At 42.2% G+C, this 13,135-nt stretch overlaps 1 protein-coding gene across 5 annotated transcripts in view; it reads right to left on the bottom strand.

Annotated features, from left to right (window-relative positions):
- Positions 1–13,135, bottom strand: part of PRKN (parkin RBR E3 ubiquitin protein ligase) — a 737,950-nt gene that overhangs the window by 574,106 nt on the left and 150,709 nt on the right. For all 5 annotated transcript variants that reach the window (XM_087938586.1, XM_087938601.1, XM_026705091.2 and 2 more), the window contains exon 2: positions 2,992–3,155. In XM_087938586.1, the coding sequence (XP_087794712.1) occupies positions 2,992–3,155 (164 nt within the window). The remainder of the gene's footprint in view (positions 1–2,991; positions 3,156–13,135) is intronic.

Raw genomic sequence — 13,135 nt, 5'->3', positions numbered from 1 at the left:
TATACTTGCCAAAAGACTCAGATTGTAGAATGAAATCCGAAAAGGATTTAATCCCTTGCATATAGGTTGTATATAGGTTGAGTTTAACAGCAAATAGTCACCTCTTCCATAATTAGAATCACACAAAAATTGTAAAGGGTATTTACAGAGCCATTAGTAAGTCACTTAATTTTGGTCAATTACCAGATAGGACCTGTGGTTTAACAGGGCCGCCTCAGAAAGTTTTGCTGGAGTTAGTGCTTCAGCCTCTCTTGTTTTATGCTCAACCATCTAGAAATTTGTCTCATTTCTTTACACATGAAGATTATATCAGGAAGCAAAAAAGCACCTATGAAGAAGGAAAGCCTTAAAACAACTGATTTTAGAATATATGTATCTAGCACTGGGAGTATCCCTCTTCTTGTGACTGACTGAATTTCTCTCTCTTTTCCATTTAGTGTAGTCTTAAGGAATGTTTTGTGTAAGCCTGCTTCATACCTTACTGTGAGAACAACCATGAAATCATATAACAGTGATCCAAATTTTCCAAGGGATGATGATGATGATGATGATGATGATGATGATGATGATAGAAAATACTTTCCACTCCACATTGTTCATCATTAAATTTGACTTAATCAAACTGGGGATTGGATTTTTACATACTGTTATGCACAAACACATATGTACACCCACCTTCCTTCAGGTTTGTAACATTAGTCACAATAAAACTAACAGGATCAGTAAATGAATTAGCAGGTGTGTAGGCAGCTAGTCTAGCCTACAAAACAAAATTAGGAATAAGCTAACAAAGTAGCTTCCAGGTATGGGATAACAGTCTTATTGCTACAAAAATAGCTAAGCCTTCCATTGTACTTTCCTTATTTCACACTGCAAAAAAGTTGTTATTTCCTTATTTTAAATAAACACAGATAACAGTTTACATTTCACCCAGAAACATTCTGGCACAATTGTACAATTGCAACATTCAACACAAATGCAGGCATCAAAGAGATAAGCGTAAAAAAAAACAACCTTCTGAAAGGATAGCTTAGATTTTAAATTTAGTCTTTGGCACTGAAACGTATCCTTAAAAATAGTGCAATTTAATAGAGTACAACTGAAACCAAGAAAGTTCTTTATATTTTATGCACTCTAAATACTAGCACGGGTATTTGAAATAGAAGGAATAGGTGGTTAAACACTAAGCATTATGGGAAAGAATACCAAGAGCAATTTGCATTTCAATTGTTCCTTTTGTGTGACCAGCAAAGAAGTGGTCCTAAAGCATTTTGCAAAGTGGTAAATGTCCTAGTCACCCAAGAGAAATTAGAGTACACCATTTCAGCAGCCCTTCCCCTCCTGCATCTGGACAGAGCACCCACTAAAGGCACAGCAAAACATGTGAATGTGAATATCAATTAATCTCTACTGGCCATTAAACCTAACCTGATAGGAATGAGGCCATTTCATTTCTCCACGTCCACTCCAAGAGCAGCCAACTGGGACTTTGCAGAAAGTGCCTTTTCAAGTTGCAGCTAAACAACTTGAAAGTAAACAACAACTATACATTTTCCCCACCATAGCCTTGGGTCTCTGTTCTACACATTCCTCATTTGCTCATGAACACTATGTCTCCATCGCCTTGTTACATCACAATTAAACCCAAATCTTGGCACTAACCTTTTCTAAAAAATTCTATTTGTGTGTATAACACTGTGTATTACTGGTACAGAGCATTGCACACCAGAACAACTGGACACAAGGACAGTTTTCCCCCTGCCATCACTCCTAAACAACTAATTCCCGCCACACTGTCAAACTATTTACTAAGATTGTATTACTGTTATTTTTCTCATCCTTTCTATTACCTACTTCCTTTTCTACTTATAACTATAACTTTGTTGCTTGTATCTTTATGATTTAAATTGTTTAGTTAGCTTCCTAATATGATTTATGTTGATTGCTTATCATATGACTATCACTAAGTGTTGTATCTTATGATTCATGATGAATGTATTTATGATGACTATGATCATGATTTATCATTTATATCTTTTATGTACACTGGGAAATTATGCACCAAAGACAAATTCCTTGTGTGTCCAATCACACTTGGCCAATAAAGAATTCAATTCAATTCAATTCAATTCAATTCAATTCAATTCAATTCTATTCTATTCTATTCTATTCTATTCTATTCTATTCTATTCTATTCTATTCTATTCTATTCTATTTCTATTCTACTCTACTCTACTCTACTCTACTCTAAACTCTCATGGTTCTTTTTCCCTCCTCCTCCCTTTTCCTTTCGTTAGAAGAATTTTCCTCCACCCCTTCCTTTCCTGTTCCATGTAGGCAGTTTTTTGTGGGGAACTCAGCTAGGCATTTCTATGTTTCTTTATAAACCCAGTGTACACTTGGTGGAGCCCTAAGAACAAAGCAGGTTTATCAATGCCATCTCCTGCTCACAAAGGGCCTTCCTTTTCCACGAATGCTAGCTAATCAGCATTCCTCCGTCTTTAAGAAAACCTGTGTTCCTGCCTCTGCATGCACTTTACCCAAACTCTCACATACATAGCAAGAGCAGCCTCACAACTATCCTCCAGGGGTCACACTTGGGTTACGTATTGTAGACCACCGGAACGTTGAAGCAGCCTGCTTCAGAACCATTCATTCACTTCCTTCTTCATTAAGATTCAAATGGAATAAGCCGTGCAGAAATTGAACAGATACAGAAAATGTGCTCCTGTAGTCAGTAAACATTTATTCACCAAGCAGAGATCTCTTCTTCTCTAGCCTCTCTCACATTGTCTCTGTTTTCTCTATCCATACTGCTTGCTGTTTTAATGCATAATTAAGAAGGTCAGAATTAATGAAGCAGTGTGGAGTAAAGTTCATGGAATCCCCAGGCACTATTTATTCTATTAGATCTCAGGCGTGAATGTCAAGATTGGCAGAGGTAGTGAGGCTGGCAGCATCCCAGAAGCAAAACTATCAAGGGAGACATACCTTCAGTGTCAAGTCATTCCTGAGCTCCTTGCCTGCAAAAATCACACGTAACTGGTCAGCTGGAACTCCCTGTCGCTTAGCAACCGCCTCCTTGAGCTGGAAGATGCTGGTATCTGAATCAACCTCCATTGGGAAACCATGGCTGGAGTTGAACCTGACAAACACTGACCAAGAACAAGACATTGGTGGGGGTTTTGTTAGGAAAAAAAAAAGCTGAGTGTTTTGAAATCTGATGCATCTGGGAATGACAAAAACAGACGGTGATTTCTGAAACATGGACAACAGCACAATGGTACTGTAAAACTTTGTTTTATCATTTTAGAAGGAAGAAGTGGCATATTACAGTTTTATGATTTGGAAAGGCAATTCCAAATAAGAATCCCTAACATGTTATTGTCTTAACTAAATTAAACATGCTTTATGGTCCAAAGAGGATCTTAAATTACATTTCCTTGAGGAATGAATGAACAGCCAGATTTTAAACTGCAATCTGAGGACTAATAATAACTAATTTCCTTCTATCCTAAATGCTCTCAGGAGACCAGAGTACATATACTGTAATGGAAATGATGTGTACATGTCTGCTCACATGCATACACACACACACACACACACACACACACACACACACACACAGAGAGAGAGAGAGAGAGAGAGAGAGTGAGTGTGTTAACTTACTGAAGTAGGCTTGCTAGAATATATTGGAAAGAAAACTTTAAAAAATACAGATGTCAGTTCATACACACTGGCCTCCCAGAGATCCAACTGTCTAGAAAATAATAATGGAGTGAAAATTATATGCTGCCTGTAGCATGAAAGTCTTTTCTGGTCTTTCTTAGAATTCTTAAAACAAGTACCGAAAGTAACTCCTATTAGTATAGTTGTGTGCTGTTAAAAACAATTGTCGAACACATTGCAGTAGTACTTGGTCAAGATGTACATTAATGCCTGTTATAAAAAATATTTCACATGTTTACAAGAGAGGTTTTTTTCATAAATAAGCAATAATATAACTTATCCAAAAATGTAGATGTCATTGATAAGAGTTTTGGCAGAATATAACAGTTCTATTTTATGTGTTTTATGTGCTTGTGGTATGTCCATGTTGACTCCTGGCAACTACCTGGAAAAGTCCTTGCAGTTTTCTTTACAAGATTTCAAAGGTGCCCTTGCCTCCTCCCTAGGGTTGAGAGAGAGGAATTGGCTCAAGGTAACTCAGCTGGCTTTGTGCCTAATGTAGGGCTATAAATTATGGTCTCTCTGTTTTTAGACCAGTGCCTTAACCACCACACCAGACTACCTCTCTTCTACATTATTTAGCTCTTATTTAACGATTGACAGATGATATATGTTGAATTGAAAGTGCTTCTAAAACTGAAACTCTCAATCAATATACTAGGATGTCTTCAAGGGAGGGGTTTGTGGGGGGCATAAGGATAGCTCTGAAGGACAGAAGAAGAGTTGGTACTAAAGCAATGGTGAGGGGAGTGGTGCTGGAGTCTGGACCAAGAAAATAACTTGAGGATAACTTTATAATTAAATAAAAAATAATTCAGACAAAGATAGAAGGAGAGAGGGGAAAATCACATTCAGACAATCGTAGCTGTTCCAATAAAAGTACAGTAAAGTTTTCCTTTACTGAGGACTAGGATCACCTCAGACAGTGATTATTTGTAGTTAAAATGATACAATGAAGAAGTAACTTTGCCATCAGTCCTTACATTTATGACAGGTCTAGAAAGCAAAGGAAAGTTGAAATAAGATCATAAACACACTCATGGTTTCACTTAGAAATTGTTTCATTTAAGAACCAAGTTGCTGGTCCCAGTTGTAGTCACTAAATGATGGTTGCCTATAATTCTGATCTACATGTCTTTGGTCTCTTAGTCTGGTCTAACTTTTAGAGCTGACAGTTTATGGTTAACCCATACGCTGCCCAGAGCACCTTTTTGAAGGTGATGAGTGGTTAAGAAGTTTGATAGAGATGGATGGATGGATGGATAGATGGATGCATAGAAGATAGACAGACAGACAGACAGACAGACAGACAGACAGATAGCAGTGGTGGGATTCAAACTTTTTTATTACCGGTTCTGTGGATGTGGCTTGGTGGGCATGGCAGGGGAAGAATACTGTAAAATCTCCAGTCACAGGTGGTATTTGCCAGTTCTCCGAACTACTCAAAATTTCTATTACTGGTTCTCCAGAACTGATCAGAACCTGCTGAATACCACCTCTGATAGATATAAATAGAAAGATAGACAGATAATCTCAACAATATAATCAATGCTTCCCCCTTTAATTTATGTTGAAAGGATGGGCCTTTTATTGTGCAGTTGTACCTGCCATATTTTTTGATACCTTTTCAATATAAAAAATCCAATATAAATCCCATAGAACTGAATAAGGTAGATGTTGCTCATAATTTCTACCATAATTTCTATAAAAAATAAATGAATAAATGAATGAACAAACAAACAAACAAATAAGTAAATAAATAAATAAATGGGATTTGTGGGTTCCTGCTTGCCTAGGCCTGATATAAACAATTGAACAGAGCCATTTCTTATAGGTCAGCTGAAACTGACATTGTTGCTAAAGGTTAGTAAGAAATGTTTTCTCCTTGACTTCAGTTCAAAGACAGTTCCTAGAGCATAGCCGAAGATTTCCCACATTTCAAAGATAGCTGCCCCTTGTGAATTTTCTTAGTTTGACCTGCCACAGTCTTCCCTGTGGCAATAATTAAAAAAAAATGTACCCACATCTTTATCTGTTATAAGCTTCACACTGAAAGAACATGAATCCCTTAAGGAGAAAATTCTTAAGAAGTGATTTAGATGCTAAGTCCACCGCTCCATAAAACAGCCCAAAGCCCTTTTTGCCATGTTACATTATTTGACATGGCCTGCTTATTGAAAACCTTATACAAATATTGCTACACAATATGCTATACAGAGAGCCACACATTCAAAGGGGGAAAATGCCCTTCACATTTAAAATCATCACATGCCAGTAGTTCTTGTTTAACAACCTATTTAGTCATAGTTCATAGTTACTACAGCACCAACAAAATGGATTTATGACCAGTCCTCAAAGTTGTGGCCCTCACAGTTTCCTCCACAGTCATGTGATCGTGATGCAGACACTTAGAAACTGTCATGCATTTAAGACATTCAGAGCATCCTGGGATCACATAATTGTCATCTGTGATCTTCCCAATTGGCTTCCAACAAGCAAAGCCAATGGAGAAGCCACAAAAGGTCTCAAGTTATAGTCATATGATATTTTACTTAATAATCATGCCTGATTTGCTTAACAACCAAAATCAACCAGTAAGGGCGTTGGTACTTACCTGATACGCCCGTTCTCTGTGAGCTGTGAAGAGCATCCAGAAGTGGGAGGTGCTTCAGTCTCTTCTGGAAAGGCTGGGCTTAAAACTCCGGGAGGCTCCTCCTCCTCCACGGGACACCTCAGCGTCCCCCAGTTTTGCGAAGACTGAGTGCCAAAGTCTGGGACTCATCACCTAATCTAGATCCCTGACCGGAATGGAACCCCACCAGATGGAAAGAAATGGGTGGGGCTGGATGCTCTTCACAGCTCACAGAGAACGGGCGTATCAGGTAAGTACCAACGCCCTTTCTCCCTTTGAGATGTTCAGAGCATCCAGAAATGGGACATACCAAAGCTTGGCCTGTCCTTAGGGAGGGACACCGTCTGGATCGAAATCCACTCCTATAGTCTGTGGACCCTCTGCAGGACTCTTCTGCCAAATGAAGCATCCGCTGAGGTGTAGACATCAATTTTATAATTTCTGACAAAGGGCAATGGTGAAGCTCAAGTCGCCGCTCTGCAGATTTCATCTATGGAAGCCCGAGTGGCCCATGCTGCTGCTGTTGCCGCACTCCTTGTCGAGTGGGCTGTAGTACCCTTAGGAACTAAGATGGACTGGCATTTGTAACTTTTAGCTATGGTGGCTCTCAACCATCTATCAATGGTCATCAACGACATCCTGTGTCCTCAAGTGGATGGGTTGAAGGATAGGAATAGAGCTTCGGATTTTCGAAATGCCGCCGTGCGGTCTAGATAGAGGCTTAACGCCCTTCAAACGTCAAGTCGATGCCATTGATGCTCCAGTGTATGAGATGGTTTTGGACAAAAATTTGGAAGCACCAACTCCTGCCCTCTGTGGAAGGCTGAATTTACTTTAGGGATGAACAATGGATCCAATCTGAGAACCACTCTGTCCGCATGAAACACGCACAGGTCCTTTCTCATCGACAATGCTGCCAACTCGGAAATCCTCCTTGCTGATGTGATTGCAATTAAGAAGACCACCTTATATGTCAGGAATTTGAGACTAGCGGTTCTTAAAGGCTCGAACGGGCCTTTAACACCTTGTTGAGCTCCCAAGTGGGATAGCAGTTAATTACAGGAGGTCATAAGTTTGCAGCACCCTTAAGAAAGCTGCGTATATGTGGATGGTGCGCTATGGAACAAAGGTCACCCCAGGATATCACCGAGGCTAAGGCCGCCACCTGTCTGCGTAAGATATTTGGTCAACCCCTCCTATAAAAAGTCCAATAATTGTCCTATGGATGGGCAGCTGGGTCGATCTTAGGCCCCCGGCACCAGCAACAGAAAGCAGACCATGTGGCCTCATATATACGATTTGTAGAGGACCGTCTGGATGCTTGTATGGTGGCAATGGCATCCTCTGAAATCTGTTGGGTCCTTAAATGGTTCCGCTCAACCTCCATATGGCTAGGCTGAGCCATTGTGGGTCCAGGTGAAGTACCGGCCCTTGCGAGAGGGAAACCCTCGACAGTGGAATTTTCCAAGGTTGTTCTCTCGACAGGTCCTGTAAGTCCGCGAACCACATTCGCCTGGGCCAGTAAGGGGCAACCAATATCAGTTCCGCTCGTTCCTCCAATAACTTCTCGATCAACCTGGGTATTACAGGGAGTGGAGGAAACGCATATAGAAGTCCGGGAGGCCACTGACATCTCAGAGCATTGACAGCCTCCGCCACCTGAGTCGGGTACCTTGAAATATACCGGGGGAATTGGGTGTTGAGAGGAGAGGCAAATAGATCGATCACCAGTTGCCCAAACCTCCGCACTGCTTCCTGGAAGACAGATGGATGAAGGTGCCACTCTGCCTGATCTATCATGGCCCTGCTGAGCCAGTCCGCTTGTGTGTTTAAGGCCCCTGCTACGTGTTCTGCCTTGAGCGAAAACAGATTGGCTTTGGCCTACTTGAACAACCTGGCCATCTCCAGCATCAGAAGTTTGGAATGGGTAACCCCCTTGTCTGTTTACGTGGGCCTTGGTTGTGATATTGTCTGTCAAGACCAGAATGTGGCGTGATTGGAAAAGGGGTAGAAAACTGCGTGATGCCAGATGAACTGCTCGCAGCTCCAACAGGTTGAGGCTTTGTGATTGTTCGGAAATAGTCCAAATTCCCTGTGCAGTGTGGGATTGGAAGTGAGCTCCCCATCCTACCAGGCTGGCATCGGCTATGATTGTTGCCCTGTAAGGTTCCTTGAAAGGACACCCCTTGTTTATCATGTTTTCTGACCACCAGCGGAGCAATTGGAGAACATTGTGCGGTACCTTTATCTGGACGTTGGAAGTGGCTCTTCCGGATCCCTGGAAAGGTAGCAGGAACCATTGCAGATCTCTAGAATGGAATCGAGCCCAAGGCACAATGGAAATACAAGAAATCAGTTTCCCTAACAGCTGAGACAGAACTGCCAGGGAAACCTTCTTTAAGGCTCTGATCTCTCTGGCCAAAGACTGGATACTATTCAACCTGTCCTGAGAGAGAAAAACCTTGCCCTCCACAGTTTCTATCACTGCCCCTAAATGAATTAACCTAGTTGAAGGGATCAAATTGCTTTTATCCCAATTTATGGAAAAGCTGTGACCTTGAAGGGTCTCCAGAGTAAACTTGGTATCCAAATTTGCTTGATGTCTGGAAGATGACAAAATTAAAATATCATCCAGATAACATTGTAAATGAATAGATTTGATCCTGAGGGAGGCAGCCAAAGCCGCTAGGACCTTGGTAAAAGTCCTAGGGATCGAAGCCAGACCGAATGGTAGGGCGATATATTCGTAGTGCCGATCACAATAGCAAAATCTAAGGTATTTGTAGTGAGCAGGTCTAATTGGTATATGTAGATATGCCTCTGTCAGAACTATAGAGGTCAGGACATCATTCTCTCTGATGCTGAGCAGAATGGACTGGAGAGTAGTCATTTTGAATTTCCGATAAACCAATGATCTGTTCAGACGTTTGAGGTCCAGAATTGCCCTCCAGCCCCCCGAACTCTTTGGGACCACAAACAATAGAGAGTAATAGCCTTGACCCCGTTGTTCAGATGGGACCTCTCTAATGGCCTGAATATGCAGAAGATGATTGATAGCCTCCTGCATCAACACTCTCTTAATTGGGTCCGTGGACCTAGGGCTCCTAATGAAAAAGTTCGGAGGGGAGGATTGAAACTCTAGCGCCAAACCAAACCTAACAGTCCCTGACCCACGCATCAGAGGTGGAGCTGTCCCATTGATCAGCAAACAATTTTAGCCGCCCTTCAATGGGAACTGCCATCAAGGACTCACTTGGGGCCACGAAAAAATCGGCCTCCGGTACCTTCTGGGATTTCTTTTGTCCTGGCCTCCCCGCTGACCTCTGTTGGAGATTCCGACCTATCCTGTCTAAAACTGGGTCTGTAGCCTGATGTTCTTTGCGATCTGGGAACGTATGGGCCTTGATAGTGGGGCCGAAAGGAACCCCTTCAAAACAACTGGGGCGTTCTGTTTTCAGACCTCCAAAAAAGAGGGGGAAGCACTTTTTTCTTGTTTCTATTCTCAATAAGCAGGGGCTCCAAGACACTGCCAAATAATTTATCCCCAGATATTGGGGCTGATGCCAGCTTGCATTTATGCTTGGTATCCGCCTGCCAATGTCTGAGTCATACCAGTCTCCGTGCTGATACGTGAGATGCTATGGCTCTACACGAGAATTTGACTGCATTAAATGTGGCGTCGGCAGAGAATTCTGCCGCTGCAATAATCTTAGCAATGTCCTGGTGGGCTCTGACATTTGATGCCGGCAATATTTCCCTCAAGTAGAAGACCCATCGTAGGGAGGACTGTGTAAAAAGGGATACAGCTGTAGCTGCCCTAATGGCCCAGGCATCAGAAACATGCGCCCTACGGAGTGCCAACTCTGCTCTCTTTTCCTCCGGTCTCAGGGCTTCCTCAGCCTCATTGGGAAAGGTTGAAGAAGAGGCCAGTGCCACAATGGGCTCATCCACCTCCAGCGTTTTGAGAAAATTTGAAAACTCTGGTGCCAAATTATAATATCATTTGTCACACCCTGTTGGGGCTGGGTAGGATGCTGCTGATGCCCATTAATTTTGTACTAATTTAGCAAACATACGAGGGACAGGAATAGTTTCTGCCTCATTAGCCGGTTGTGAGAATATTAGATCCTTGGATTTTTCCTGAGACCCTGTTGACAATGGATGAGGGCTTGATGTGCCTAGTTTAGTGGTGTTCTTTGCTTTGAACAGTAACATTTAAAGAGGTGCAGATGAAAAAGGCCAGAAAAGGTAGGTTGGTCCGGAATGAGGCCTTCGTCATCCGGCATTCCTCGTTCTAGTGGGTAGCCTCTGACAACCCCAAGTCTATCTGATGGATCGACCCCACCTCCATGGGAACATCCTGGTCATCTAATTCCACCTCCTCCCAAAGACCCTGGGATGGTATGTCAGGGATATTGGGGAATACCTGAGTTTGATGATATCCCATATGTGCAAAGGATTGAGCAGACAGGCATCCCGCTTCCGAAGTAGCCGAAAAGTGTCTGGTCCAGTTGGATTGCTGAACTCCAGCCACAATGCCCTTTTGTATGGCCATCTCTATCCATTGCCTCATTTCGATGGGAATAGTCTCAGGTAATCCCTCCTCCTGCCTTAAACCGGCAGCCGTAGGGGTGAAGGTTGCCTCTGGGATTCGCTGGGCAGTGCTCATTGGAGGAGATATGCCTATGGGAGGCTGTCCAGAAATAGCTTGTCTGGGCTGGGTGGATAAGTCCAAGGGCCCCAATAATGTACTTGGGCCCTGATCCGATTGTTGTATCATAGCCATCTTGTCTGCCTCCCTGGCCCGTTTCTGCCACTGCCTTTTCAAGGCTTGGTGCCGTCTATGGGCATCCTTATTCACCACCTTAGAAGTCTTTTTGGGGCCCACTGACTTATCTCGGGACTTATTGGTCTTGGAGCGGAAGACGTTGTCACCTTCCACTGTGGAGGACTGAATCTTGTGTCTCTAACTTTAATTTAACTTAAAAAATTATTATTATTATTATTATTATTATTATTATTATTATTATTATTATTATTATTATTATTATTTGTACTTGGGGTGGTGCCTACCCCTGTGGCTGAAAGTAGGGCGCTTCTCCAGGAGTGTAAGTCTATATGTATATATCTATATACAAACACACATATATATACATATGCCTATATCTATATGTAAGCCCGTATATATGGGAAACAGTATCTAAGGGTCCCCAGCAAGGGAAACCAGTTATACAGGTCCTGGATGGATCCTTTCCTGTCAAAAACGTCCCGCTGTTTGAAATGGCACTTGAGGCTTCGCTTCATAACGATCCAAAAGCAATTGCGAGAGGGGGAAAAAAATCCTGTTTAAGGACTAGCCTGCTTATCCAACGCCAGCAGGCTAAGAGAGAAATAATCCCAGGAAAGTGGAGTGGGAAAGTACTTGCCCCTGTCCCCAAGAAGGGAAACTAGCGGGGAATGGCACCTGTAATATTTAGGCATGAACTTGAAGCCAGCCGTTTAAAAAGGCGGGAAGGCAGAAACTCCGATGTTATATGCCTGAGCAGTTTAACGAGCCGCTGCTGCTGACTCTCCAAAATGTCAGACAAATGATCCTGTAAGGAGAAGTGAGCCGCGGCTGCGAGCGTTCTGGCAAGATCGCAAAGATAAGACGATCGGGAAATTAGATAGGCTAATTGCCTGAAGCGGCCGTCTCAGACTGCCTGCAAAGTGGCAGGCTCTGCTAGTCACAAAGAGTTGCTCTCAACTGATCAGGGGGATAACCTAATAGAGTCACAAGCCTTGAAATCGCCAGATTAATAGGGGGGAAAATTTGCAAGCCAAATTAACCCAAGAGCAAACCTGAATCTTGACTAGCTGAATCAGAAACCGTTCCAGTCAGGGAGTGCACAACCTCTTACCACGAAGGCTGAGCTAAAACTGGAGCACGCTGAGGAGGTGTCCCATGGAGGAGGAGGAGCATCCCAGAGTTTTAAGCCCAGCCTTTCCAGAAGCACCTCCTACTTCTGGATGCTCTGAACAGCTCATGGGCGAAACGGAAGAGCCAAAAGTGCTGACATAAGTCAGTGTGATGGTGCTATTATTTCCGCTTTTTGACCATATTGCTCAATGACCAAATTGCCAGTCCCATTTTGGCTTGTTAAGTGAGGACTACCTGTACTTGAAATATGGTGCTCATGTACTGATTGTCTGTATTTTTAAAAACACCACATTAGACTTCTGTAAAGCTATTGCCTTGTTTAGAAAATAAATAGACTGATACAGAAAAATCCTCAAAGTGTTAGTTGGCCTCATTCAATAACAAAATTGGTACTATAGGGTTTTATTATAATTAGTGTCAGAGTTCCATATTTATTAACACCATTAAAATAGAAAATAAATTATAATCATGCATTCTGAAATGCTTATTAAAATAAACATATGTGTTATGATATATGATCAACAATAAAAAGGTCAGCGCCATGATAGCAGCTGCCGAAAAATTACATTCTGCCTGCAATTAATTGCTACATCCCCTGTTAGGGTATCTGATCTCTCCATACTCTTTTGAGAAGAGGTCAAATCATGTCCTTTAAGTTTTAATCTAAAGTGAGCGTAGAGATGCAGTACAGATGTTAGGTATAAAGTTTGATGCCTGGCTTCACTCAGACTTATACTGCAATTAGAAGGCACACAAGGAGTGATTCAAGGACAAAAGCTCTTAGCATAAAGAGAACCAGCAGTTGAAAAATAAAAGATGTAACCATGTATATAACAGAACCAGGTTTCAAATCT

Source organism: Pseudonaja textilis, chromosome 1, assembly GCF_049901715.1.
Source record: "Pseudonaja textilis isolate UNSWEBS1 chromosome 1, rPseTex1.2, whole genome shotgun sequence".
Lineage (NCBI taxonomy): Eukaryota > Metazoa > Chordata > Lepidosauria > Squamata > Elapidae > Pseudonaja > Pseudonaja textilis.
Note: the sequence above shows the minus strand (reverse complement) of the source record. Positions and strands in the feature narration are given on the sequence as shown.